At 39.7% G+C, this 25150-nt stretch overlaps 1 protein-coding gene across 8 annotated transcripts in view; it reads right to left on the bottom strand.

Moving 5' to 3' along the window:
• elavl4 (ELAV like neuron-specific RNA binding protein 4) overlaps positions 1–25150 on the bottom strand; it is a 117267-nt gene that overhangs the window by 65337 nt on the left and 26780 nt on the right. For 6 of the 8 annotated variants that reach the window (XM_072574264.1, XM_072574260.1, XM_072574263.1 and 3 more), the window contains exons 3-5: positions 7711–7728; positions 3850–3953; positions 46–199 (exon numbers count right to left, since the gene is read on the bottom strand). In XM_072574264.1, the coding sequence (XP_072430365.1) occupies positions 46–199; positions 3850–3953; positions 7711–7728 (276 nt within the window). The remainder of the gene's footprint in view (positions 1–45; positions 200–3849; positions 3954–7710; positions 7729–25150) is intronic. The other 2 variants (XM_072574265.1, XM_072574261.1) reach the window with 1 other exon arrangement.

Raw genomic sequence — 25150 nt, 5'->3', positions numbered from 1 at the left:
ATCTTATGATCTCATGGAAAAAGTAGCAGCATCAATGACACCTACCAGTGACTTGGTCAACTAAAATTCTGGAAGTGATGATTCGGCCATATTGTGAAAACATCTGCTCCAATTCTTTCTGAGTCATAGATTTAGGAAGGCCACTAACATACAAATTAGCATCACGAATTGATGCAGAGCTTGGACGAGCATAAGAAACCTAGAGAAATGATAAAAGCAAGAAATTCTGCTAAATAAGCTTTTATAAAATAAGGAAGTATTGAATAGTAGCTTTGGAACAATTTGTACAATTCCTCTCTTGCTAAAATATCTTCTGCCTATCCATTTATGATGAAAAAGGATAAATTTATGCTAAAGATATTTTCAACACAATCCACTTACTTGCCTTGTGTAATTGTATAGACAAGAAAAAAATTGCGAACTTAATTTTTACATTGTGAAACATAATCTACTTTTAAAGCTTATTGAGGTTATCGCATTAAGCTTATTCATACAGACACAAATTATAATAAAGGTAATAAACTGAGAATATGTGCTACAAAGAGTTAGAGCTTCTGGTAAATAAAAATCATTGAGAAAATCTAAAGCTCTAATTTTAACCAGGAATGAGAATGGAAAGATGGCAAATCCAACAACCCTCAGGTGTGTTGCAGAAGCAACAAGGGCAATTGTACTCATCCCTTCCACATGTAGGAGAAAAAAAATGCAAAAGACTTTTATTAGTAGCTTTGTTAGGCTGATCTTTAGTGATATGGGCTCAGCAAATTCTGCTCTGTAGCAAAGTATTTTCAGGGGTCATCAAACAGGAGTAAAGCCTCTTATGTATATATAGAAAATAATTTGCCATAGTCCTAGAGGACCAAAAGGCTCTCTCATTAGTCAGAGACAACCAGTGATGAGTTTAACCCGAGGGTCACTGCACCTCAAGAGAGAGGTGGGGTTGAGAAGGCAAGTCTTCGTGGTAACCTCAGCTGATGCGGGAAATTGACCTATACTGTTGGCATCACTCTGCATCAATAGACCAGCCATCCTACCAACAGAGCTAACTGCTTACTGGCCTGCCTTATTTACATATATGTGTTATGTATAAATTGGCACCAGCATTCAAAACAGTATCAGGTATAATTTAGTGTGTCCCAAAATTGCACATTTATGCCTGTGTATGGACCTAACAAGGAATAGTTTCTAAAGTTACCTATAAGATCATGAGGGGCATGGATAGGGTAAATAGACAAAGTCTTTTACCTGGGTTGGGAGAGTCTTGAATTAGAGGGCATTGGTTTAGCATGAGAAGGGAAAGATTTAAAAGGGACCTAAGGGGCAACTTTTTCAGGCAAAGGGTGGTGCATGTATGGAATGAGCTGCCAGAGGAAGCGGTGGAGGCTGGTATAATTATAACATTTAAAAGGCATCTGGATGGGTACATGAAATGGAAAGGTTTAGGGAGATATGGGCCAAGTGCTGGCAAATAGGACTAGATTAATTTAGGATGTCTGGTTGTCATGGATGAATTGGATTGAAGGGTCTTTTCCATGCTGTACATTTCTATGACTATAATAACTTTAACTGGCAATACATTACAGAAATTCAGGACACGAAATTCAACTTTCTAGTATGAAATTAAGAAGTAAAAACTCAGGTGAAGATTATATTAAGGAAAATCACTAATCATGTCACCTAGGAGAAAGTGAGGACTGCAGATTCTGGAGATCAGAGTAGAGAGTGTGGTGCTGGAAAAGCACAGCAGGTCAGGAGCAGGAGAATTGACGCTTAAGGCATAAGCCCTTCATCAGGAATGAGGCTTGTGGACCGGGGGGGCTGAGAGATGGATGGGAGGGGAAGTAGCTAAGAATGCAATAGGTAGATGAAGGTGGGGGAGAAGCTGATAGGTCAGAGAGGAGGGTGGAGTGGATAGATGAGAAAGACAATGGACAGGTCAAGAGGGCGGTGCCGAGTTGGAGGCTTGGGACTGGGATAGGTGGGGGCAGGGATAATGAGGAAACTGGTGAAATCCACATTAATCCTATGTGGTTGCAGGCAGAAGATGAGTTCTTCTTCCAGGCATCGGGTGGTTAGGGTTAAGCGATGGAGGAGGCCCAGAATCTGCATGTCCTTGGTGGAGTTGGAGGGGGCGTTGAAGTGTTCAGCCACGGGTTGGTTGGTGAGGGTGTCCCAGAGATGATCCGCAAGTTGGCATCCTGTCTCCCAATGTAGAGGAGACCACATCGGGTGCAATGGATACAGTAGATGATCTTTGTGGAGGTACAAGTTAACTTGCGGATCGTTTCAGAGAACATCTCTGGGGCACCCACACCAACCAACCCCACTGCCCTGTGGCTGAACACTTCAACTCCTGCTCCCATTCCACCAAGGACATGCAAGTCCCTGGTCCTCCTCCATCGCCAAACCCTTACCACCCGATGCCCAGAGGAAGAACGCCTCTTCGTCCACCTTGGGACCCTGCACCCACACGGGATTAATGTGGACTTCACCAGTTACCTCATTTCCCCCCCTCCCCTACATTTACCCCTTCACCTAACACTACAGGTAATTTAGCCTGGCCAATTCACCTAACCTGCACATTTTTGAAATGTGGGAGGAAACGGAGAACCCGGAGGAAACCCACGCAGACAGGGGAGAATGTGCAAACTCCACACAGAGAGTCGCCTGAGGTGGGAATTGAACCCAGGTCTCTGGCGCTGTGAGGCAGCAGTACTAACCACTGTGCCACCCGTAAATCCCAATCCCAAGCCTCCAACTCGGCACCACCCTCTCAACCTGTTCATCGTCTTTCCCGTTTATCCGCTCCACCCTCCTCTCCGACCTATCACCTTTTCCCCCATCTTCATCTACCTATCGCATTCTCAGCTACCTTCCCCCCCCCCAGCCACACCCCCCTCCCATTTATGTATCAATTCCCTTCCCCCCCTCCCCGGTTCACAAGTCTCATTAATGATGAAGGGCTTATGCCTGAAATGTCGATTCTCCTGCTCCTCGGATGTTGCCTGACTTGCTGTGCTTTTCCAGCACCACACTCTCAACACCAATCATGTCACCTCAAACTTAAATGCAAATAGCGAAACAGGATGAAAAAGTAAACAAAAATTTTAATATTTGACTATATTAAATTCAAAATTTTTTTTTTCTGTTTACCCTCTGAAGGTTGGATGTCTCAAATGTGTTGATGGAGGTATCAGAAAGTTTATTTTGAGATGAAAGGTTGTAGTCAACTGTTCAGAGTGTGAACTGCCTGCCGGATGGGTAATTTTGACAGTATTAAGGTTAAAAAAAAGTAATATTGATTCAGCTGCTTGTTTTACATTTTTTCAAATTTTCACTCACACTGAAAGTGTAATAGGCAGTTCAATTAATATCAGCCATTTTACAAAATAACTTAAGTCCAAATGGCATGATGGCTCAGCGGTTAGCATTACTATCTCACAGTGCTAGGGACCCGGGTTCAATTCCACCCTTGGGTCTGTGTGGAGTTTGCATGTTCTCCCCTTATCTGCGTGGCTTCCTGCCGGGTGCTCTGGTTTCCTCTCACAATTCAAAGATGTGCAAGTTAGGTGGATTAGCCTTGATAAATTCCCCATAGTGTTAATGGATGTGTAGGTTAGGTGTATTAGCCATAGGAAATGCAGGGATATAGGGCAGGGGGATTGGTCTGGTTGGGATGCTCTTCAGAGGGTTGGTGTGGACATGTTGGGCGTTATGGCCTGTTTCCGTATTGTGGGAATTCTACGATATGTGATTTAACAATTGCACAAGGCATATATTTTATTTCATGAAAAGACTTTAATATGTATCTTAAAAAACAATGCTCAAAAGCAAATAGGATGCACATACCTTTATGGTCTTGGTCTGAAGTCTAAGCCCATTTAAAGTATTAATTGCTTTCTCTGCATCCTTTGGATCAACATAGTTCACAAAACCGTATCCCAAACTTTGCCCTGTTTAAGAGGAATTATAGATAGCCAAATATTAGTTTCTGAAAAGTAGTGTCTCACTACAATGCAACTCACAATGAACAACTGATGCTCCCTGAAAAGAGTAATGTAATTTTCAGGTTCTTTTCAAAGAAAATGAAGCCTTTCCTCCTCCCACTCTCCATTCCACTTCCTCCTAATTCATGTAATCAAATCATGTCTAACCCTATATTGTCAGATAATATTAATAGAGAATACAAATGTCTAAGCTTTGTTTGGTAACAGAATATTTCAGTAAATCAAATGAAACTGAATGTGATTTTCTGAAATTTTTCAATGCAACTCAAAATTAATTAATATTAAAATTAAAATATTATCAATCTTTTAAAATTTCAAAACATTAAGCATACCTACATTTAAATTTCATATTTATTTATTCTGTATAATTTTAAAAAAGTGCTTGCATAAATGACAACTTCACTAGAGGAAAGTGGAATAGAATAGGTCCAAATCTTAGTCCCTTAGTAGGAATGGAACGATACAAAATTAAAATTGTTGTGTTGCACTATTTGTTCTGCTCCGACTCAAATCTTGATCATCACATTTCCTAAGGCTTTCTGCTGGCTGTTTAATTACTACATGCAAATGAGGTTCCTTTGATGTACGTAGGACAACTGATTGCTGCATGTGCATTCCCCAATTACTGTATACCAGATGGTGAAGCATAAAAGGCCAAAAGATAATTAAGTACAGAACCACTTTTACGAACATTGAAATAAGAACAAGAGTGGGCCATACGGCCCTTGAGCCTTCTTGGTTTCTTACTAAGATCATAGCTTGAGTTCTACATAATTTTTTCATCCTATTCTTATGTCCTTTCATGAACAAAAAATTATTATTCTCAGTCACGAAACACTTATCAATCAAGTATCCATATCCCCTTGGGGCAGAAAATTAATGACACCCCGAGTAAAGAAATTTCTCATTTCAGTCCTAAATGGCTAACATGAAACTAAATCCTGAGACTAATAGCTGTAGTCTAAACTTCCCAGCCCACAAAAAACTCATCGGTAACATGGTAATATATAAAAGGAAAAACAACTTTATTAAATCTGCTGGTATATCTCACATCAAACTAATACATGAAATCTAACTTATATTTGTGAAGACTGCAAGTTAGACTTCACCTCAAATACTGTGTACGGTTTTGGTTCCCTTGTAGTCTGAGAAGGTTCACTCAGTTGATCCTGGGCATTGAGAGATTTTCTTATGAGGACAGGTTGAGTAGATTGGGCTTTTACTCTTTGTAGTTCAGAAGGTTGAGAGGAGATTTTATTGAAACAAATAAGATTTTTAGGGGGCTTGACAGGGTAGATGCTAAGAGATTGTTTCCCTCTGTTGGAGACTTAAGGACCAAATGGCATTGTACCACAGTAAGGTTCACCAATTTAAGGCAGAGATGAAGAGGAATTTCTTCCCTCAGAAGACAGTGAATCTGTGGAATTCTTTAATGCAGAGGGGCCTGGAAGCTGGGTCATTAATGTATATTCAATACTGAAATAGGCAGATTTTAAAACAGTCAAGGAATCAAGGATTATGAGCAAAGGCAAGGAAGTGGAGTTGAGGATTATCAGGTCAACTTTGATCTCATGGTTGAGCAGACTCGATGAGTCAATAGCCTACTCTACTCCTATGTCCAATGATACAATATTAATTCATTTTAACCTTTAGTTTTATTAGGATTACACATGGTAAATTTCTTGCCTTTATTTACTTTACAAAATTAATGTAATTTACAAAATTACCTTATTTGGTTAAAATATTTTTATCTGTGACATATTATTCCCTTTTTGCAATTTTTTTCCATGCAATCTAGTGCTGAACTGCAATACCTTTTTATTCGATGTTAATAAAGTGATAGAATGTTCCAGCTCAAAAGGAGGCCCTTAGGCTCAATCTGTCAATGTTGCCTGGTTCTTTCTAAAAGCTCCTCATTTAACTCCTTTTTCATGCCATTTCCTCAGAGCTCTGCAAATTATTCCTGATCAACTATATATACAGTTCCCATGTGATAATTTAAATTTTGTCTGCTACCAATATGTTTTGAGACAGTGCATTCTACATCTTACCAAAATTTCTATTATCTCCCCATACCCTCCTTCTCCACTTAAAGGGAAAAAAAAAGTGTAAAAACATATGAGTGAATTCATTAATTGTCACATCAAACTCATGCTGTAGAAAAATCTTATTTAACAATACTATGTCTACTAGATATTTCTATTACGGTTCTGATTGTGTGAACAACTTGTGACAGTCTTTCATGGCGTGATGGTTTCAGAGGGTAAAAACACTAATATAATTGCATGAATTAACAATATAAACATTTTATGTTACATTAATCAGTTTTCTCATCATGTTACTTTAAATACAACACCATCTATTTATCAAATGTTTTGGATATCTGTGAAATAGAAGCCGAAATTGAAAGGAGTTTTGAAAATTCGATAGTTTTCTTTTAAATTGTTGCCTATCATTTAATACATGAAGTTCTAGGTTTGTGTGACTTGAAAAATAAATCTGATATAATGTGTAACTGAAATAACATATATATAAATTTCAAATGTAATTATTAGGCTTGTTCCAATACATTTTTAAGTAGTGCTTCATCTACATTATGTTAAGGTCTTTCACTGTTTAACAGAAGGTTGATGAGTCACAGTTTGAGCACTATAAAGAAGTGTTCAAACGAGAAAAAAATAGCAAAGGTTGACACACACTGTTGTGCTGTTGGGTTTATTAATGGAATGCTGTTTATTGAAGTTAGTTGTATGGATTTTTAACAAACCAATTTTCGCTATTTGTGTAATAGATTATATTCCTCTTATTTGAGGAAAGATATAGTGGCATTGCAGGCAGTTCAGAGATTAATCCCAGAGATGAGGGGTTTGTCAGATAAAGAAAGATCAAACAGTTTAGGCCTATACACTCTGGAATTTAGAAGGATAAGGGGGAATGGGGTGGCACAGTGGCCCAGTGGCCCAGTGGTTAGCACTGCTGCCTCACAGCACCAGGGTCTCAGGTTCAATTCCAGCCTCGGGTGACTGTCTGTGTGCTCTAGTTTCCTCCCACAGTCCAAAAATATGCATGCTAAATTGCCCACAGTGTTAGGTGCATTAGTCAGAGGGAAATGGGTCTGGGTGAGTTCCCTCTTTGAAGGGTTGGTGTGGACTTGTTGGGTCGAAGGGCCTGTTTCCACACTGTAGGGAATCTAATCTAAAAAAAATCAAATTGAGGTATTCAAGATAATAAAAGGTGTGGATAAAATAGACGTGGATTGGATGCTTCCTCTTGTGAGGCATTCTAGGATGAGAAGTCATAATCTTAGGATAAAGGATAGCAAATTTAAAACAGAATTGAGAAGAAACTATTTCTCCAAAGGGTTGTGAATCTGTGGAATTCACTACCCCAAAGTGTGGATGGATGGACAGTGAGTAAATTTAAGGAGTTAGATATATTTTTAATTGGTAATGGGTTGAAGAGATAAGGCAGGAAAATGGGGTTGAGGAGGCAATCAGGCATGATCAAATGGCAGAGCAGACTTCATGGGCCAAATTCCTAATCCTGCTCCTATATCTTATGAACTTCTGAAGAAACACACAGCTTGTTATTATGCACATATATTTATTATGTGGGAACTCATTTTGAAAACTCAAAAGCAATCATTGTTACTCTCAGACTGTAAATAGTTTTGATCTTTAAAATACATTTTTTCCATACCTACCAGTATTTTTTATATCAGCTGTAGTCAGTACCATTGAAATGCATGGAGACAGGAAACAGGAAGTAAAACAGGGCAAATTTACAGGTTCTTATATAAACTATCTCTAAACTTTAAAAAAATTAAAGTATCATTTTATGTTGACCTTTTAGACTGGAATTGGCAGTGTTCAGTCACTATTCTATATTTTAAAAAAAAGAGATATTAAACTTTAAATAGCAGCCATAAAAATACAGATACAAAAGTCGAATTTTATTTCTTTCAAATCAAAGAACTCCAACTCTATGATATTATGCTGAGTATCATTTATTCAGCAGCCAATTTACAAAGTAAGCCAATGCCACAGAACCCATACCTGGGGAACTTGTAAAAAAAAGTCAAAATGAAAATGCCACTATTTTGATGAGTGGATATTTATAAATAAAGGATATGCCATTGAATATTCAAAATTAAGATAAATTAATATTAAAATGCATTATTCCATGGTGGAATTTAGGTTTATAATAATTTCAATAATAGTTTTTTTAAAAATTCAATACAAGCACACATATCTAGATTTCACAACCTAATTTCAAAATAATTGCAAGAGTTTTACAAATAGCTTCACTTCTCTTCAGTCGCCTAAGTCAAACTTTCTTCAAAATCAACTTGTTATCTGCAGGAAGAATTTGAGATTGAGATGGCTGATGCACATTCACTTTCTGATTTCTATTGTAATCGCTTAGGATCCAAGATTTAGTTTGGGAAATCAACAGACTGAGAATTTAAAAAAACAAGTCTTGTAATATACTGATACTAACACTGCTACATTATTCGCCTTTCCAGAATTGTCTTGCAACAATTTAGCTATTTTCAAAATCATTTTATCCTGATTCTAACCTATAAATTAACTGATTTATTTAGTTCAATTTTAAAATTTGCCGTTGCTGGATTCAGGACTTTGGATCAGTACCAAAAGGTGTAACCAATCAGAGTTGCAAATGATTGCTTTACTATTTCTAAATAGTTTTTTTTAACCTTCGATGTCATAATTAAATGTAGCATTCCTTTCTAAGAATGATACAAATGCATGTTATACCCCATCAGAAACTCAATGAGCTTTGATTACCTCAAGAATTTCCTATAGATGTATGCCTTATGTTAAGACATTCCAACTATCATTAGGATTGAGAATTTCATTCATTGAGTGCAAAAATAGTCCACATGTGGGAAAGGACTGTTTCCTTAATTCAAAGGACAAAAAGAATACAGTGCAGTTCTTCAGTACCCAGACATTTTGATCATTTACCTAATGCATGTACTTGCATGTGAAATTAGAAATTTATGCCCATGTTGAATGAGTTAAAAAAATATATATGTGGCAAGAGTTGTTTCAGATTATTGATGTTTCCTTTTACATTTGGCTAATTCTTCAGAAAACAGTCAGGATTTTCCCAAGGTGTTTAGGGCCCCATTGTTGGGATTAGTTGGAGGTCTTAAGACTGCACTTGCTGGAAGCAAGTACAGTGGATGTAATTTCCTGGAGGTGGACTAATTAGCTGCCTCCAGAATTGCTCATCTATTAAGGAAAATAGGCTTCCAGTCTAATTAAAGGGTTGGTGGTTTAGAACCTTGGCAAATTAAAGAATGTGGATGCACATCAACATCAAGGTGGATAAAAATAATTATTTTAGAGGGTTGGTGGATCAAAGGAAAACTAGGAGATGTAGTGTTTGAGTGGTAATGTTATGAGACTAGTAATCCACAACTCCAGGCTAATGTTCTGGGGACATAGGTTTAAATACCACCATGGAGGATGTTGAAATCTGAATTCAATATGAAAAAATACTGGAATCGTAAGATAGCCTAATGGCAAGCATATAACCACCAATATGGGAAGTTGTCCGAGTTGAGACCTAAGTTATGGAAAATGGCTGACTTCCTCCATTGTGCAGCTTGCCAATCTACATTCCTGCCTTCCCTGGGAAACATCCTTGGCAATAGTATGCCATCATGATGGTGCTTTTCCCTTAGTTTATCGGTATCCTTGTCAGCCTTCAAAGGTTTGGCAATATTGTGCGCAGTGAAGCAATCCACACTCACATGCAGTAAGACCTGGGTAGATAAATGGCAAGTAACATTCACTCCACATCAGTACTAAATAATGACCATCATGGGGCGGCACGGTGGCTCAGTGGTTAGCACTGCTGCCTCACAGTGCCAGGATCCTAGGCTCAATTCCCACCTCGGGCAACTGTCTGTGTGGAATTTGCACATTCTCCCTGTGTCTGCGTGGGTTTTCTCCCACAGTCCAAAGGTGTGCAGCTTAGGTGAATTGGCTATGCTAAATTGCCCATAGAGTGAGGTACATTAGTTGGGGCAAATTTAGGGGAATGGGTCTGGGTGGGTTGCTCTTCGGAGGGTCAGTGTGGACTTGATGGGCCGAAGGGCCTGTTTCCACATTGTAAGGAATCTAATCTAAATTCCAAATTAACTACATGTGGGCATGACCAGAATCTCAACAGCAACAGTCACATTATTGTTTGGCAACAGGAACAGATCAGAGATTAGGTATCCTGCAGTGAATAGTCCGGCATGGGTTACTAAAGCTTCCAGTAACAAGGTATAAGTCAGTATGATAAAATGTTCACCCTTGCCGGTGGGCAGTTGCAACCACATTGCAGAGGCTCAAGAACATCAAAGACACAGCAGTCTCCTTGATTTTACATTTATCCATCAATGTAAACAGCAATTCCCTACACCAAAGAACTCAAGATGAGAACTTTACACACTGTTCTTGTGATCTGAAATGCATTTTTTTAAAAGGGATATGGAAGCAGATTCAACAAAAATTTGCAATAGGAACTTGAAAAGGGAAAAATTGCAAGGCTGTAGAGTGATTGAGAAACAGAACTAATTGGTATACTCTTTCAAAGTCTCAGTACTAGCACAATGGGCTTAAGGGTATGCAATGACTGCAGTGTTAACTAGCTGCAAAATACATTGCATTAACTAAGGCTTCTTTAGCAGCACCCTCCAAACCTTTTACCTTATGTAGGTGAAATTACAGAAGTATGAATTTGTTATGTACAAGCACTGTCTTCAAGCAAGTGCATGCAGTATTTCAGGAGAATAAGTGTACACAATAGAAAACACACTGGCTTTAACCATACAATTCTATATAATTAAGTACGCAGTCCAATGAAACAGAAAACCTAGATCACTTAATAGCACAAAAGCCATGATTTCAAATATATTATAACTGAGTAGGATGCAAAATCTGCATAATGCTTTATGTAACAGAACATTGTCAAGATTTGGAAGATTATTAAATAATGGTAAGATGAATAGTTTAGATGTAATGAGCTAGGGATTCTTTCTCAACCTTTATCCCTGATGAGTGTAACCAATAATTAATGATAGCAAATCTTAATGGCCTGGATATTCTGAAGATGACAATCACAACTGGATTAGTAATTTGCACCTGTATTTTTATATTAGTACGAAGTTTCACATTTCCAGCTGGAACTTCCAATCTGGTTTATGTTGGTGATGATTATTATAAGGCAGGTGTGAGACATGAAATGTTGTTGGCCACTTATCAGCACAATCCTGGGTGTTGTCTCAGTTTTCCTGTATATGTGCGTGAAGTAGTTTAGTATCAGTCAAGATAAGAGTAGTAGTTAACATTTCCTCTTCAGAACTTATGATGCTCATTGTTGGTAAAGCTGAAGATGGTTGGGCCTTGGACACTATCATGCTAAGGAATTTGTGCAATAATGTCCTTTAATTGAGGTAAGCAACCTTCAACAATCACAACAATATTTCTTTGTGCTGGGTAGGGCTCCAATCAGTGCAGCATCTTGCCAAGACTCCTTTATGCCACATTGGCAAATACTACTTTGACATCAAGGCCAGTTACTCTCTGGAATTCAGCAATTCTGTTCGTGTTTGGCCAAGGCTGTGATGATGTTCAGAGCTGGGTGATTATGAAAGAATTCAAGACACTAAGATGTCGGAGCAGAAGTATGCCATCAGCCCACAATTTGCTCCACCACTTGTTGTGATTATAGTTGATCTGATAATCCTCAACTTCACCTTCTTACATTTGTCCATAACCCTTGATTCCGTACTTGCTAAAAGCCTAATCTATCTCAACCTTGAATATACTTAATAACCCAGTCTATAGAGTACTCTGTATTAAAGATTTGGATTCACTACCTCTGAAAAAAGAAATTCCTCCTCATCTATTTAAATCCCCACTTCCTCGAATGAGTGCAGCTTCAACAACACTCAAGAAGCCAGACACCATCCAGGATAAAGCAGCTTGCTTGACTGGCATTATATCCACAAACATTGAGTCACTCTACCATTGACACTCAGTAGCAGTGTGTACTATCTACAAAATGCAATGAAATAATTCACCAAACATCCTTAGACAACCATCTTCTAAACATCTAGAAGGACAAGGGAAATAGGTACATGGGAATACCACCATCTACAAGTTCTCTTCCCAGCCACTCACCATCCCTATTTAGGAATATACCTTTGTTCCCCTTCATTGTCACTGGGTCAAAATCCTGGAATTCCTTCCTTAATGGCATGGTAGGTCTACCTACAGCACATGTACTGCAGCCGTTCAAAGCAACAACTCACCACCACCTTCTTAAAGGCAACTAAGAATGGCCAATAAATGCTGGCCAACAAGTAATGCCCACAACTCACAAATGATAAACATAACAGTTGGCCCCTTAATCTGTGATTATGCCCTCTAGTCCAAGACTCTTCTACAAAGGGAAACAACCTTTCCGCATCTACCTTGTCAAGCCCCCTAAGAATCTTAGATGTTTCATTAGGTCATCTCTTACTTTCCCAAACTCCAATGAACACAGGTCCAACCTACTTAAACTTCCCTCATAAGATAATTGTTCCAGACCTGGGATCAATCTAGTTAACCTTTTTAGGACTGCCTCCAATGCCAGTATATCATTCCTTGGATAAGGCCTGCAAGTGTTTCACAGTAATCCAGGTTTAGTCTAACTCGTACTAGACTTCCCTATTATCATACTTGTTCTGGACCAGACCAAACTGCCCTCAAAATATATTAAGAAGATAGCCTAGACTCAAAACGTTTTCCTATTTTAAAGGCAAGCATCAGATGTTGCAATCCAGATGCAATTCCATTAGTCAAATACCAAATTTGAAGCAAAACACACTTTATTCATAAACCATAGTTAAAATACAAGAAAAGAAAGAAGAAATTGGAATAACTTCTCTACTGGAAAACTTAACAGAATAATAGGTTATTTTATTACTAAACAGTAACTATTCCAATATCATAACATCCTATAAGCACACCCTTGGCAAAAGACAAGTTCAGAAAAATAGATTGTCTCACAGGCAATTCTCCACTCCAGGAGGAAAAACATCAAGAGAAAACTCAGAGAGGGAGTAGCAGGAAGAGATGCACTGCAAGCTTCCACCTAGCTTCAAGATTGAGCAACAGCTACAACTGAAAACCTAAAACTAAAAACCCTGGTTCTGTGGGAGCTCACCCTACCCATTCAGATTGCTTCTATTGTTCCAACTTAAAAAACAAACAAGGCCTCAGAAGCTGTTTACCTCTGTCTTAAAACCACTCTTGAAAAAGGTTTAGTTAAATTACACGTCTTAAAGCCATAGTATTGTCACATACTTCACTTTATTTGAAATAAAGGCCAACATTCCATTTGCCTTCCTTATTACCTGAAGTTGTATTGTTACCTTTTAGTGATATATGCAGGAACATCCAAATCCCTCTGTATTGTAGTTTTCTGCAGTCTTTCTCCATTTAAATAATATTCAGTTTTTTCTATTCTTTCTGCCAAAGTTTCCACACTGTATTCCAGCTGCTAAATCTTTGTCTACACTCATAATCTGTCTATATTTCTTTATGTCACCCTCACTACATGCCTTGCACCTATTTTTGTGCCATTCTCAAACTTGGCTATAGTACTTTCTTAGAAGTTTACCAGTGCATCTACTACATCTGTAATTACTTCTTTTAACATCCATGATGCATCTCATCAGGTGCAGGGTACTGTCAGTCTTCAGTTCCATTAGTTTCCCAAGTACATTTACTGAACATTGGTGAGCATGGTATTGTTGAGTAAGATAGCACTTCCCATCACTTTACTGATGATTGGAAAAAGATTGATGGGGTGGAAAATGGCCTGCTTTTTGTTGTCAGAACACAAATTCATTATATTCCACATTGTCAAGGTGACAACAGTGTTATACTAGAAGAGGTTAGAAAGGTATGTTGCCAGTACTGGAGCACAATCTTCAAATATGACAGCTGGATTGAGGTCAGGGCCCTTCATTTTCAATATATTCATTGCCTTCAACCATTCCTTGCTATCACATGGAGTGAAGCGAATTGGCTGAAGACTGCTATCTGGGATGAGGACCTCAGGAGGAGACCTAGATGAACTCATATTTTGCACTTCTGACTGAAGATGGTTGCAAACAATTTTAGTCTTGATTTTTATTACCGATTTGTTAGCTGAAGGAGTCCAGTAGCAGGCAAAGTTTACACACATTTGATAGGGATACAGTTCTAAGGAGATGAAGCCCCAACAGTGATACAGAGGATTAGCTCTCAATATATGAGTACATTAACCAGGACCAAGAGTGGGCCACTTGGTCCTTCAATCTTGCTCTGCCATTCAAGAAGGTTATGGCTGATTGGATTTTAATCTCAACTCTACAATCCTGCATGCCCTTAATAATCTTTCACCCCCTTGGTAATCAAGAATCTGTCTACTTCTGCTTAAAAATATTAAAGGATTCTGTATCTACTGCCTTTTGAGGAAGGGAATTCATAAGATTAACAAGCCTTTGTGAGAAAAGTATTTTCTTCATCTGTCATCATTAGTAACCTTTTATTTTTAAACTATGAGCCACTGCCAGAGGAAGTGGTGGAGACTGGTACAATTGCAGCATTTAAAAGGCATTTGGATGGGTATATGAATAGGAAGGGTTGGAGGGATATGGGTCGGGTGCTGGCAGGTGGGACTAGGTTGGGTTGGGATATCTGGTCGGCATGGACGGATTGGACCGAAGGGTCTGTTTCCATGCTGGACATCTCTATGACTCTAGTTCTAGATTTTCCTAGAAGAAGGAACATCATTTCCACATCCAATTGATCAATGTCCCTCAGGATCTTATGCTTCAATTGTCACTTCTGACTCATTTAAAATTCAGATGTTAGAGGTTTAGCCTCTCCAGCCTTTCCTCATAAGGCAATCTGCTCATTCCAGGTATTAGTCAACTAAACCTCTTCAGAAGTGCTTCCAGTACATTAACAAACTTCAAGTATGCTGACCAGTACTATGCACAGTACTCTGAAATTAGTCTCACCAGTGCCCTGTGTAACAGAAGCATAGTGTCCATCTTCTTGCATTGACTTCATCTCACAATATAACATAACATTTCATTAGCTTTCCTGATTACTTGCTGTACCTGCGTACGAACTGTCCATGATTTACATTCCAGGATACCCTAATCTTTCTGCATTTCAGAGCTCTCCAACCTCTCGACATTTAAATAATGAGCTTCCTTTTAATTCTTTTCACAAAAAAGTATAACTTAGCGAAGATAAGCGGGAAAACGGAGGACTGGGAAGCTTTTAAAGAACAACAGAGGATTAGTAAGAAGGAAATACGCAGAGAAAAAATGAGGTACGAAGGTAAACTGGCCAAGAATATAAAGGAAGATAGTAAAAGCTTTTTTAGGTATGTCCAAGGCAAAAAAATGGTTAGGACAAAAATTGGGCCCTTGAAGACAGAAGCAGGGGAATATATTACTGGGAACGAAGAAATGGCAGAGGAATTAAATGGGTACTTCAGATCTGTGTTCACTGGGGAAGACACAAGCAATCTCCCTGAGGTAACAGTGGCTGAAGGACCTGAACTTAAGGGAATTTCTATTTGCCAGGATTTGGTGTTGGAGAGACTGTTAGGTCTGAAGGTTGATAAGTCTCCGGGACCTGATGGCCTGCATCCCAGGGTACTGAAGGAGGTGGCTCGGGAAATCGTGGATGCGCTGGTGATTATTTTCCAGAGTTCAATAGAATCAGGGTCGGTTCCTGAGGATTGGAGGGCGGCTAATGTTGTGCCACTTTTTAAAAAGGGTGGGCGGGAGAAAGCAGGAAATTATAGACCAGTTAGTCTGACCTCAGTGGTGGGAAAGATGCTGGAGTCTATTATAAAGGATGAAATTACGGCACATCTGGATAATAGTAACAGGATAGGACAGAGTCAGCATGGATTTATGAAGGGGAAATCATGCTTGACTAATCTTCTTGAATTTTTTGAGGATGTAACTCGGAAGATGTACGAGGGAGATCCAGTGGATGTAGTGTACCTGGACTTTCAGAAAGCTTTTGATAAAGTCCCACACAAGAGGTTAGTGAGTAAAATTAGGGCGCATGGGTTTGGGGGCAAAGTACTAGATTGGATAGAGAATTGGTTGGCTAATAGGAAACAAAGGGTAGTGATTAACGGCTCCATTTCGAAATGGCAGGCAGTGACCAGTGGGGTACCGCAGGGATCCGTGCTGGGACCGCAGCTTTTTACAATATATGTAAATGATATAGAAGATGGTATCAGCAATAACATTAGCAAATTTGCTGATGATACAAAGCTAGGTGGTAGGGTCAAATGTGATGAGGATGTTAGGGGATTACAGGGTGACCAGGACAAGTTAGGTGAGTGGGCAGATGCATGGCAGGTGCAGTTTAATGTGGATAAATGTCTGGTTATCCACTTTGGTGGCAAGAACAGGAAGGCAGATTACTACCTCAATGGTATCAAATTAGGTAAAGGGGCTGTTCAGAGAGATCTGGGTGTTCTTGTCCACCAGTCAATGAAGGCTAGCATGCAGGTACAGCAGGTCGTGAAGAAGGCTAATAGCATGCTGGCCTTCATAACAAGAGGGATTGAGTATAGAAGCAAAGAGGTGCTTCTGCAGCTGTACAGGGCCCTGGTGAGACCACACCTGGAGTACTGTGTACAGTTCTGGTCTCCAAATTTGAGGAAAGACATTCTGGCTATTGAGGGAGTGCAGCGTAGGTTCACGAGGTCAATTCCTGGAATGGCAGGATTGCCTTACACGGAAAGACTGAAGCGACTGGGCTTGTATACCCTTGAGTTTAGAAGACTGAGAGGGGATCTGATTGAAACGTATAGGATTATGAAAGGACTGGACACTCTGGCAGGAGGGAACATATTTCCGTTGATGGGGGAGTGCCGAACCAGAGGACACAACTTAAAAATACGGGGTAGACCATTTAGGACAGAGATGAGGAGAAACTACTTCACCCAGAGAGTGGTGGCTGTGTGGAATGCTCTGCCCCAGAGGGCAGTGGAGGCCCAGTCTCTGGATTCTTTTAAGAAAGAATTGGATAGAGCTCTTAAAGATAGTGGAATCAAGGGGTATGGAGATAAGGCTGGAACAGGATACTGATTAGGAATGATCAGCCATGATCATATTGAATGGCGGTGCAGGCTCGAAGGGCAGAATGGCCTACTCCTGCATCTATTGTCTATTGTCTATTGGACAATTTTATATTTTCCCATATTGTATTCCATTTGCCAGATTTTCATCTACTCACTTAATCTATATCCCTTTGTAGGCTTCCATGTCCTCTTCAAGGCTCACTTTCTTCCCTATCTTTGTGCTACCAACAAATTTAGTATCCAAACGTTTGGTCCCTTCAACCAAGTCGCTTGTTTAAATTTTGGAAAAGTTGAGGTCCCAGCACCATACGATTGTTACGTGAGATAAAGGAGGATGTGAATAAGTGGTTGTGCAACACTATTATTTAAGGAGTCAATTATTGCATAAAGAGAGATGATATCTTGCAAGGGTCCTCAAACTGTGGGTTGAACTTAAGAATGTTAAGGGAGCAACTTTACTAGGAGCTTTATAGGCCCCCAAAAGAGTCAGGAAATAAAGGAGTAAGAATGTAGACAGTTCACAGTGGTGTGTAAGGGTAATAATCTGGTCATTATATTAGGGGATTTCAACTTTCCCAACATATATTGGGATTGTCATTGTATTAAGAGTTTAGAAAGGGTGGAAATGTATTTCTTGAAATGCATTCATGGCAGTTTTTTTTACATCAATACGTAGAAGGTCCAACAAGAGTCAGTGCAGTGATGGATCTGGTTCTGGAGAAAGAAGCCAGACAAATGTTCGATGTGGCAGTGGGGAAACAATTAAGCAATAATGACAACAAAACTATATGATTCAAATTTATTCTGGACAAGGGAAAAGATGCCTTTGGATAGGGGGAAGGTGGAGTTTATTAAAATAAAGCAGGATCTGGCCACAGCAGACTGGGAATTTTTCCTTGGCCCTTGGGGGCCAATCAAAAAGGAGCAAGCGAGAGTACAGACCCAACGTGTACCCTTTAGAGGGAAATGTAGAACCTTGGATATATCGGACAATTGAAGATTGGATAAAGAAGAGTAGGGCTTTTAGCAAGACCAAAGGGAGCAATTCAGCTGTAGCCCAAGAACAATACAGGAAGTGCTGGAGGGAACTAAAGAAAGCGAATTAGAAGAGCAAAAAAAGGGCATGACAAAGGATTTGCAAACATGATTAGGGAGAATCTGAAGATATTTTATAAATACACTAAAGGGAAGAGATTAAATAGGGAAAGAGTAGAACCCATTAGGGACCAAGGTGGCACCTGTGTGTGAAGCTGCAACATATTGGAAAGATGTTGAATAAATACTTCTCTTTGGCTTTCACTCTGAAAATGGAGAACACAGGTATGGAATTCAGGAAAATGGACTGTGAGGACCTTTCATAGTTTGACATAGGAAATGAGGAGGTATTGGAAGCTCTGTCAGGCAGAAAAAGAGAGAGTTTCTACACAGCTCCCTGTTGAACTTCTCACCAGCTCAAGATTGATCTAAAACTGCTCAGCTCTAAAACATGACCACTTTGTCCTGAAGTCTTATCTGTTTACATGTAAACAAAAGGCCTCTCAAAATCCTTTTCATCTCTGTACCAAACCAGACTGATCAGAGCCCGGCCCGGTTTATTGACCCTCTGAAAAAAAATCAAGGACAGTGTCTCCTTGAGCCAAGGAACAGCTTTTAGAAAGAAAGGGACTAGCTTTGTGACACCTGCCAGCCTGAAAAATATCCATTTACTAGTTTATGTCTGAGCACTAGTACCTTTGGCCTTTCTAGCAGCAAGAGGAAGGACAATATTTGTGGACAGTGACTCTGAGAAATTATGATGAATGTGAGTATTAGTTGCCTAAAGGTGACTAATGAAAGAAGGGTGACAATTTGAGTAAAGAAGTAAAAATGAATGGAGGTGCAACATTGCTTTGAGGGCTGTACAGGGAATACTGAAGAAGTTAAAATATGGAACTTGGCATTGTGCTAACCATCTTTTCTGTCCTCTGATGTTCTTGATCCCTTTGGGGCACTGTCTCCAGATTGGAGAGACCACACTCCTGCAAGTGAACTCCTGAGCTCTTCCATGCATGCCTGCTTGGTATGAGAAGCTGTTCTCTTTCTCCTGTCTTTGGCAGAGATCATTTCAATGCAGTCATCTAGTAGGATCTCCAGGTAAGAATGAAAGACATTTAGCAGAGATGGGGAACAGCCTTATCAAACCTCTTGCTATTTCTCTCGTTGCTGTAGCTTCAGGAATCCACGTCCAGTTGAATCTTTCTGATCTACTCTGGATCCCCTTGATAAGGGATTTTTTTTTCACAGATGCAATGCATTCTCCCACCTACCATTCTGGCTAAAAAAACTTGGAAGCAGATGTAAATGCCAAAGCTTAGTCAAAGACCTCCTCCAGCAAGAATTGGATTTCCAAACTGTTATATGTCCAACTATTTTACCAGTTACTGAACCACAATTTTCCATTTTGGAGTTAAAGTATGGTGGTCAGTGAATTAAAGGTTGCCATTACCATCATTGCCTGTTGCAAATTATCATGCAATTATGTGTTTCACACCTCATCCTCTATTTATTGAGATGTTGTGCATGAAACTCAGTGAGTCATATGGGGCAAACAAGCTGGAAGCTCTTGCTACTGGCACATTTTATAAGATTATAGATTGACATCATATTTAAAATGTCAGCTGGAGGCCACTTCATTCGCTGCAAGCCAGGAACTTCTACTCAGCTTGTGCTGGTTGCCCAATCCCACTGAAGGTGCAACCCAAGGAGCATAAGCTCACCCTGCATTTTAGTGATGCCATCTGCCAGGTCTTGCTGAATGGAGTGAGGCAGAGAAGGGAGGTCTTCTTCCCTGAAGATGGTATCAGGAGGGTCATCCATTAAACTTATCCAACCTAGAGCAAGGTAGTTGTGAAGGTTAGTGCCAATGTACTGGGTCAGGTGTAGCACTGTAAGAACACAAATGGCATGTTTTGTTCTGCCAGGGTAAATGGCACCATCTTCTCTCATCTAGTTCACATTCATGGGGCAACACTCTGTCCAATTCTTCCTTTGCACCGGCATCTCACAAAAGGTCATAGCCTGCAAACTTCAGGATCACATGCCTAGTGTGTACTGAAGGGCTTACATCCATCTGATACTCCCAAACAACTAACTCTTCCTACGTGCTGTGCTTCCTACTAAAGATGGCTCACTGCCTGGTTATGCATGCTCAAAGTGCTCTTGCAATATTGTCACCACACTGAATCTGTTTCTTTATCTCACTGATGGATGAGCCCTTCCACGATTGTGTGAATAGGGTTAAGACAGGTGGAGAGATACTGGCTTTAAGATTTTCACCCCAATGAAGAGCGGGCAATAAAGCTGCCAGCAAAGATTGGAAGCATTCCTATGGTGACAGTGGGGCATGAATGGCCCAGGAAGGCAGTAAACAACACTGGCCTTTGCTCTTTGGGTACAGGCACTAAGGCAAATACAATGGTCTGCATAAATGTTTGTGCATCTTCATCTAATCTTCTCTCATCTATTGGCATTAGTGGCATGCAACACACAGCACAGCATAAAAGACTGCAGCCTAAATCCATTAGCACCACCTCGGATGATGAAATCGGTGAATCTTTAGAGGATGTACCAGCATAAAGCATTCACTTGTATCCTCCACCAGCACTGAGGATGATTTGATGAGATTTAAGAATACAATCAGGTGACAGTGGTGCTCAGCCAATGAAGAAAAGCCTGAAGCTGCTGACACTCACAGCACTGCTGGAATCCAGGCATTTGCTGAGCCTCTTCGTAGAAATAGTGTCTCTATACTCAAGTCATAACTGACAAGTCAATCTGCAAAGAGACACAGGGAAATATTAGACAGGTGTACCAGAGGCTCTCAGCAGGCTGAAGCAACAAATAGAGTCCTCACTGGAGTAATGCTACGAAACTCAAGCAACTGGCTGTCTCCTTGGAAACGATGATTGTCACCTTGAAGATCCAGATTCAGAAGAATGTTCCATTCTGTTTAATATGTGCTTGAACTTGCTTTCCATCACTCTGGCCATGGGTACTCAGCATAAAGTGCAAAGCTGAGAGGGTTGATGCACCTCAACCTCACTCCGGGTACCCCTTCTTGTCAAGGCAGGGTGACGTCAGCAGGCACCCACATGGATGAGCAACCAACATATACCCTATTAGATTCTTTCCTACATACTTCAGAGTTGTCTTGCCTCTCCAATTCTCCTCTGGCAGTGACCCCATTGCATTCAGTACTTCAAGTTGTTGAACACACCCAGCAGATCAGTGCTCTGTATGCCTAAATATGCTAGATTCTTCAGAGTCACAATGGCATATCATCCTTCAACCACAGCTGCTGATGTCAGACTACACTTAGATTTAGTGGGAGACAGGAAAGGTCACATTAGTAGTCTAGGTGTTTAACCAATGCATACGTTACACAATCTTGCAAGTATATACTCATTGCACTTGCACTGTTGTGGTCTGACTGTACCAACAGGAGCTGAGAAAGTTAAAGATTTGGAATATTTTGCATGATCTAAAGATTGTGGTGTGTTCATCAACACATCTTGGTACCTCTCTCATACTTAGTGAAATTGGTGACGAGAGATTGCCTCATCCATTAGGGAATCTCATACTGGTGATGCCAGTGATAGTGCTTCAGATTACTCTCAAGGACTCCGATGTTGATGACAAGGTTTAGGGGAGAAACCAAGATCTAGGATGTCCAATGGCTACACCTGGCACATGTTCCTTATAGAAGTGATGGTGGAATCTGTCATACATTTATAGGCTCCAGGCGGGTAAGGTCACATATTTGTGATTTTCAAAGCCATACTAGAAAGTCCAACTGTGAAGGTTGCAATGGTCACATGTAGCTCAAAACTTCATTGACGTATGGTAACTGAAGCATTGTCAGTGAGGATGTTCAGGAATTGCATGGATACAGTGAAATAACATTACAATTGCAGCATCACACGAATAGTGAGGATGTAAGACACATAAGATGTTTCAGAACGCAGGAGAATTTGGCAGCATCCACCAAGCAGTGGATTGTCTAAAGTGACTCATAAACCTTTGACACAAAGATCATTTTAGTACAACCATCCAGGAGGTGCTCAAAGTATCAAGGCTGCTTCAGTGGTAATGTTGATCCAGGACAAGGTTTGCACATGCACTTTAGCCTTTACAAAGCAGTCGGCTCTGAACCAGAGTTACAATCAAAAGCTCCTTATTTTATTTCCTTTATAAAGAAAATGAAAATGCACATCAAATCATGAGGAATGTTAAATATAGCAAGCCTAAGACTCTCAGAAAACATTCTGCCTAGTACAGAGCAGGGCAGATCAATGTAAATGTCTTTTTTATTTTAACTTATTTTTAATTGTGGACTGAGCAATTTTAAAACCAAGGAATGCTGAAGGATTACTTAAGTTTTTAAAAGTATGTAACCTGACTCCCATTGGAAGGACCATTTACACAGTTGCTGTTCTTGCAGTAGGTAATGTGTACTTTGCAGATGAGCTAGAGAAGAGGTGTTTTTTAAAAAAAAACTTTTGTGATGACTCGGAACATTGATTTACAGTGTGCTACCCCAGTGACGTGCTTAACATCAAGGTGAATCACCGAACCCAACACCAGTTTACAGCACAAATGAAGATAATAAACATTTACTGCATTTTGCAAGAGGCAGAAGAGGCAAGGAACTCACCTAGACTGGAGGCCGAAGTTCAAGTGACCAGGTACATATTTGTTATATGCGATCAAATATCTGAAGCATTGAGTTTCTTGATTGGGCAGATGTTGATTGGGAAGGTGAAGTTAATTCCAGCAAGTTGTGCAATTAATCATTGCAAATCTATGTACATACAATAGTAAGAGGGATGACTCTCCTTTTACAGAGGGGGTACTTAATTGCTAAAGTTTATCTTGATGACACAAATCTGCTTTTGAACTTGCACCCAATTAAGTCACAGCACTCTGTTATTTCTGCTTATACTGGGAGCAGAAAATATCAAAACAGATTCAAAAGTTTCGAAAGCTATTTTAAAAAAGAAATGAGCATTGGTTTCATGGAAAGTGATTCTTGGTGAATATAGATTAGATCAGATTATATATAGATTAGATTACTTACAGTGTGGAAATAGGCCCTTTGGCCCAACAAGTCCACATTGACCCGCAGAAGCAGCGCAACCCACCCAGACCCATTCCCCTACATTTACCCCTTCACCTAACACTATGGGCAATTTAGCATGGCCAATTCACCTAACGTGCACATTTTTGGACTGTGGAAGGAAACTGGAGCAATGTAAAGTAAGTAGATGGCAAATGAATATACCAGATATTTTGCATCTGTCTTAACTTTGAGGGTACAAGTAACCTCCAATAAATAACTGTAAGTCAGAAAATGGAAGGGAGAGAGAACTCAAGAAAATTAAAATAATTGGGAAACTGGTTGTGCAAATTGTTGGAGATGCAAGCTGTCAAGTCCCTGAGTCCCAAAGGACTTCAGGCAATGGTCTTCTAACAAATAGCCAATAAGACAGTTGATGCAATGATTTTAATTTTCTAAGACTCCCTAATCAGAATTAACATGGTTTTGTAAAATAGAAATCAGATTTAACCAAGTTATTGATAAAATAATGTTGCGGATAAATGGAAATCAGTGGAGGTATTTGTACTCGGATTTCCTAAAGGCCACCTGATAAGGTGCCTGTGGAAAATAAAAATTCATGGTGTAGTGGATAGCATATTGGCATTAAGAGAAAATAGGCTTGATAACATGAGACAGAAAGTAAGCATAAATGGGTCATTTTCTGGTTAGAAAGATATAGCAAAAAGTGTGCCATGTGGATTTTACAATGCATATAAATTACTTGGAAAGAGAGACTGGAGGTATAACTGCTAAGTTTGCTGATGACACAAAGATAGGTAGGAAAGTAATGTGAGAGCGCATAAGGAATCTACAAAGGGATATAGAAAGGTCAAGTGAGTCATAGAGGTCTATAGCACAGAAAAAGGCCCTTGAACCCATCAAGTTTGCGCAGGTCAAAAACAACCACCTAATTATTCTAATCCAACGTTCCAGCACTTGGCTTATAGCTTTGTGTGCTTTGGCATCACAAATATATGATGTCCATACAGATTTTCACCAGCCTTTGAGGTGAAAAGATGTTTCCTCACATCCCCTCTAAACCTTCTGAACCTTACCTTAAATTTATGTTGTCAGGTCATTGATCCCATCACCAAAGGGAAAAGTTTCTTCTTCTCCACTCTGTCTGTGCCTCTCACAATTTCAGACATTTCATTCATACATTCTCACCTCATTCTCCTCTGCTTCAAGAAAACAACCCCACTTTATCCAATTTCCCTTCATAACTAAAACTTTCCAGCCTAGACGACACGCTTGTAAATCTCCACTGCACCCTTTAAAGTGCAATCATGTCCCTCCTATAATGTGGATTCCAGAATTGCACACAATAATCTTGTTGAGATCCAACCAACCTTTTATACAGTTTCAGCATAACCTCCCTTCTCTTAAACTCTATGTCTTGGTTACTAAAGATGAGTCTCTTCGGGTGAGTGAGCAAAGACATGACAAATAGAGCAAAACGTGGAAGATTTAAATCATCCATATTAGCAGAACAAATAAACAAGATGCATATTATCTAAATAGAACATGCCCTTTGGCCACGACATGCCGAGGTTTAATCCTAATGTAAAATATAATAACTTAAGTACCCCTCAACTCACTGCTATCCATGTGCATGTCCAGCAGTCGCTTAAATGTCCCCAATGACTCTGCTTCCACCACCACAATTGGCAACACATTCCATGCATTCTCTACGTAAAGAACCTACCTCTGATGTCTCCTTTATACCTTCCTCCTAATATCTCCAATTATGACTCCTCGTACCAGTCAATCCTGCCCTGGGGAAAAGTCTCTGGCTATTGACTCTATCTATTCCACTCATTATCCTGTA

This window comes from Chiloscyllium punctatum, chromosome 7 (genome assembly GCF_047496795.1).
Source record: "Chiloscyllium punctatum isolate Juve2018m chromosome 7, sChiPun1.3, whole genome shotgun sequence".
In the NCBI taxonomy this organism is placed as follows: domain Eukaryota; kingdom Metazoa; phylum Chordata; class Chondrichthyes; order Orectolobiformes; family Hemiscylliidae; genus Chiloscyllium; species Chiloscyllium punctatum.
The sequence above is the reverse complement of the archived record's forward strand: the minus strand, read 5'-3'. Positions and strand labels throughout refer to the sequence as shown.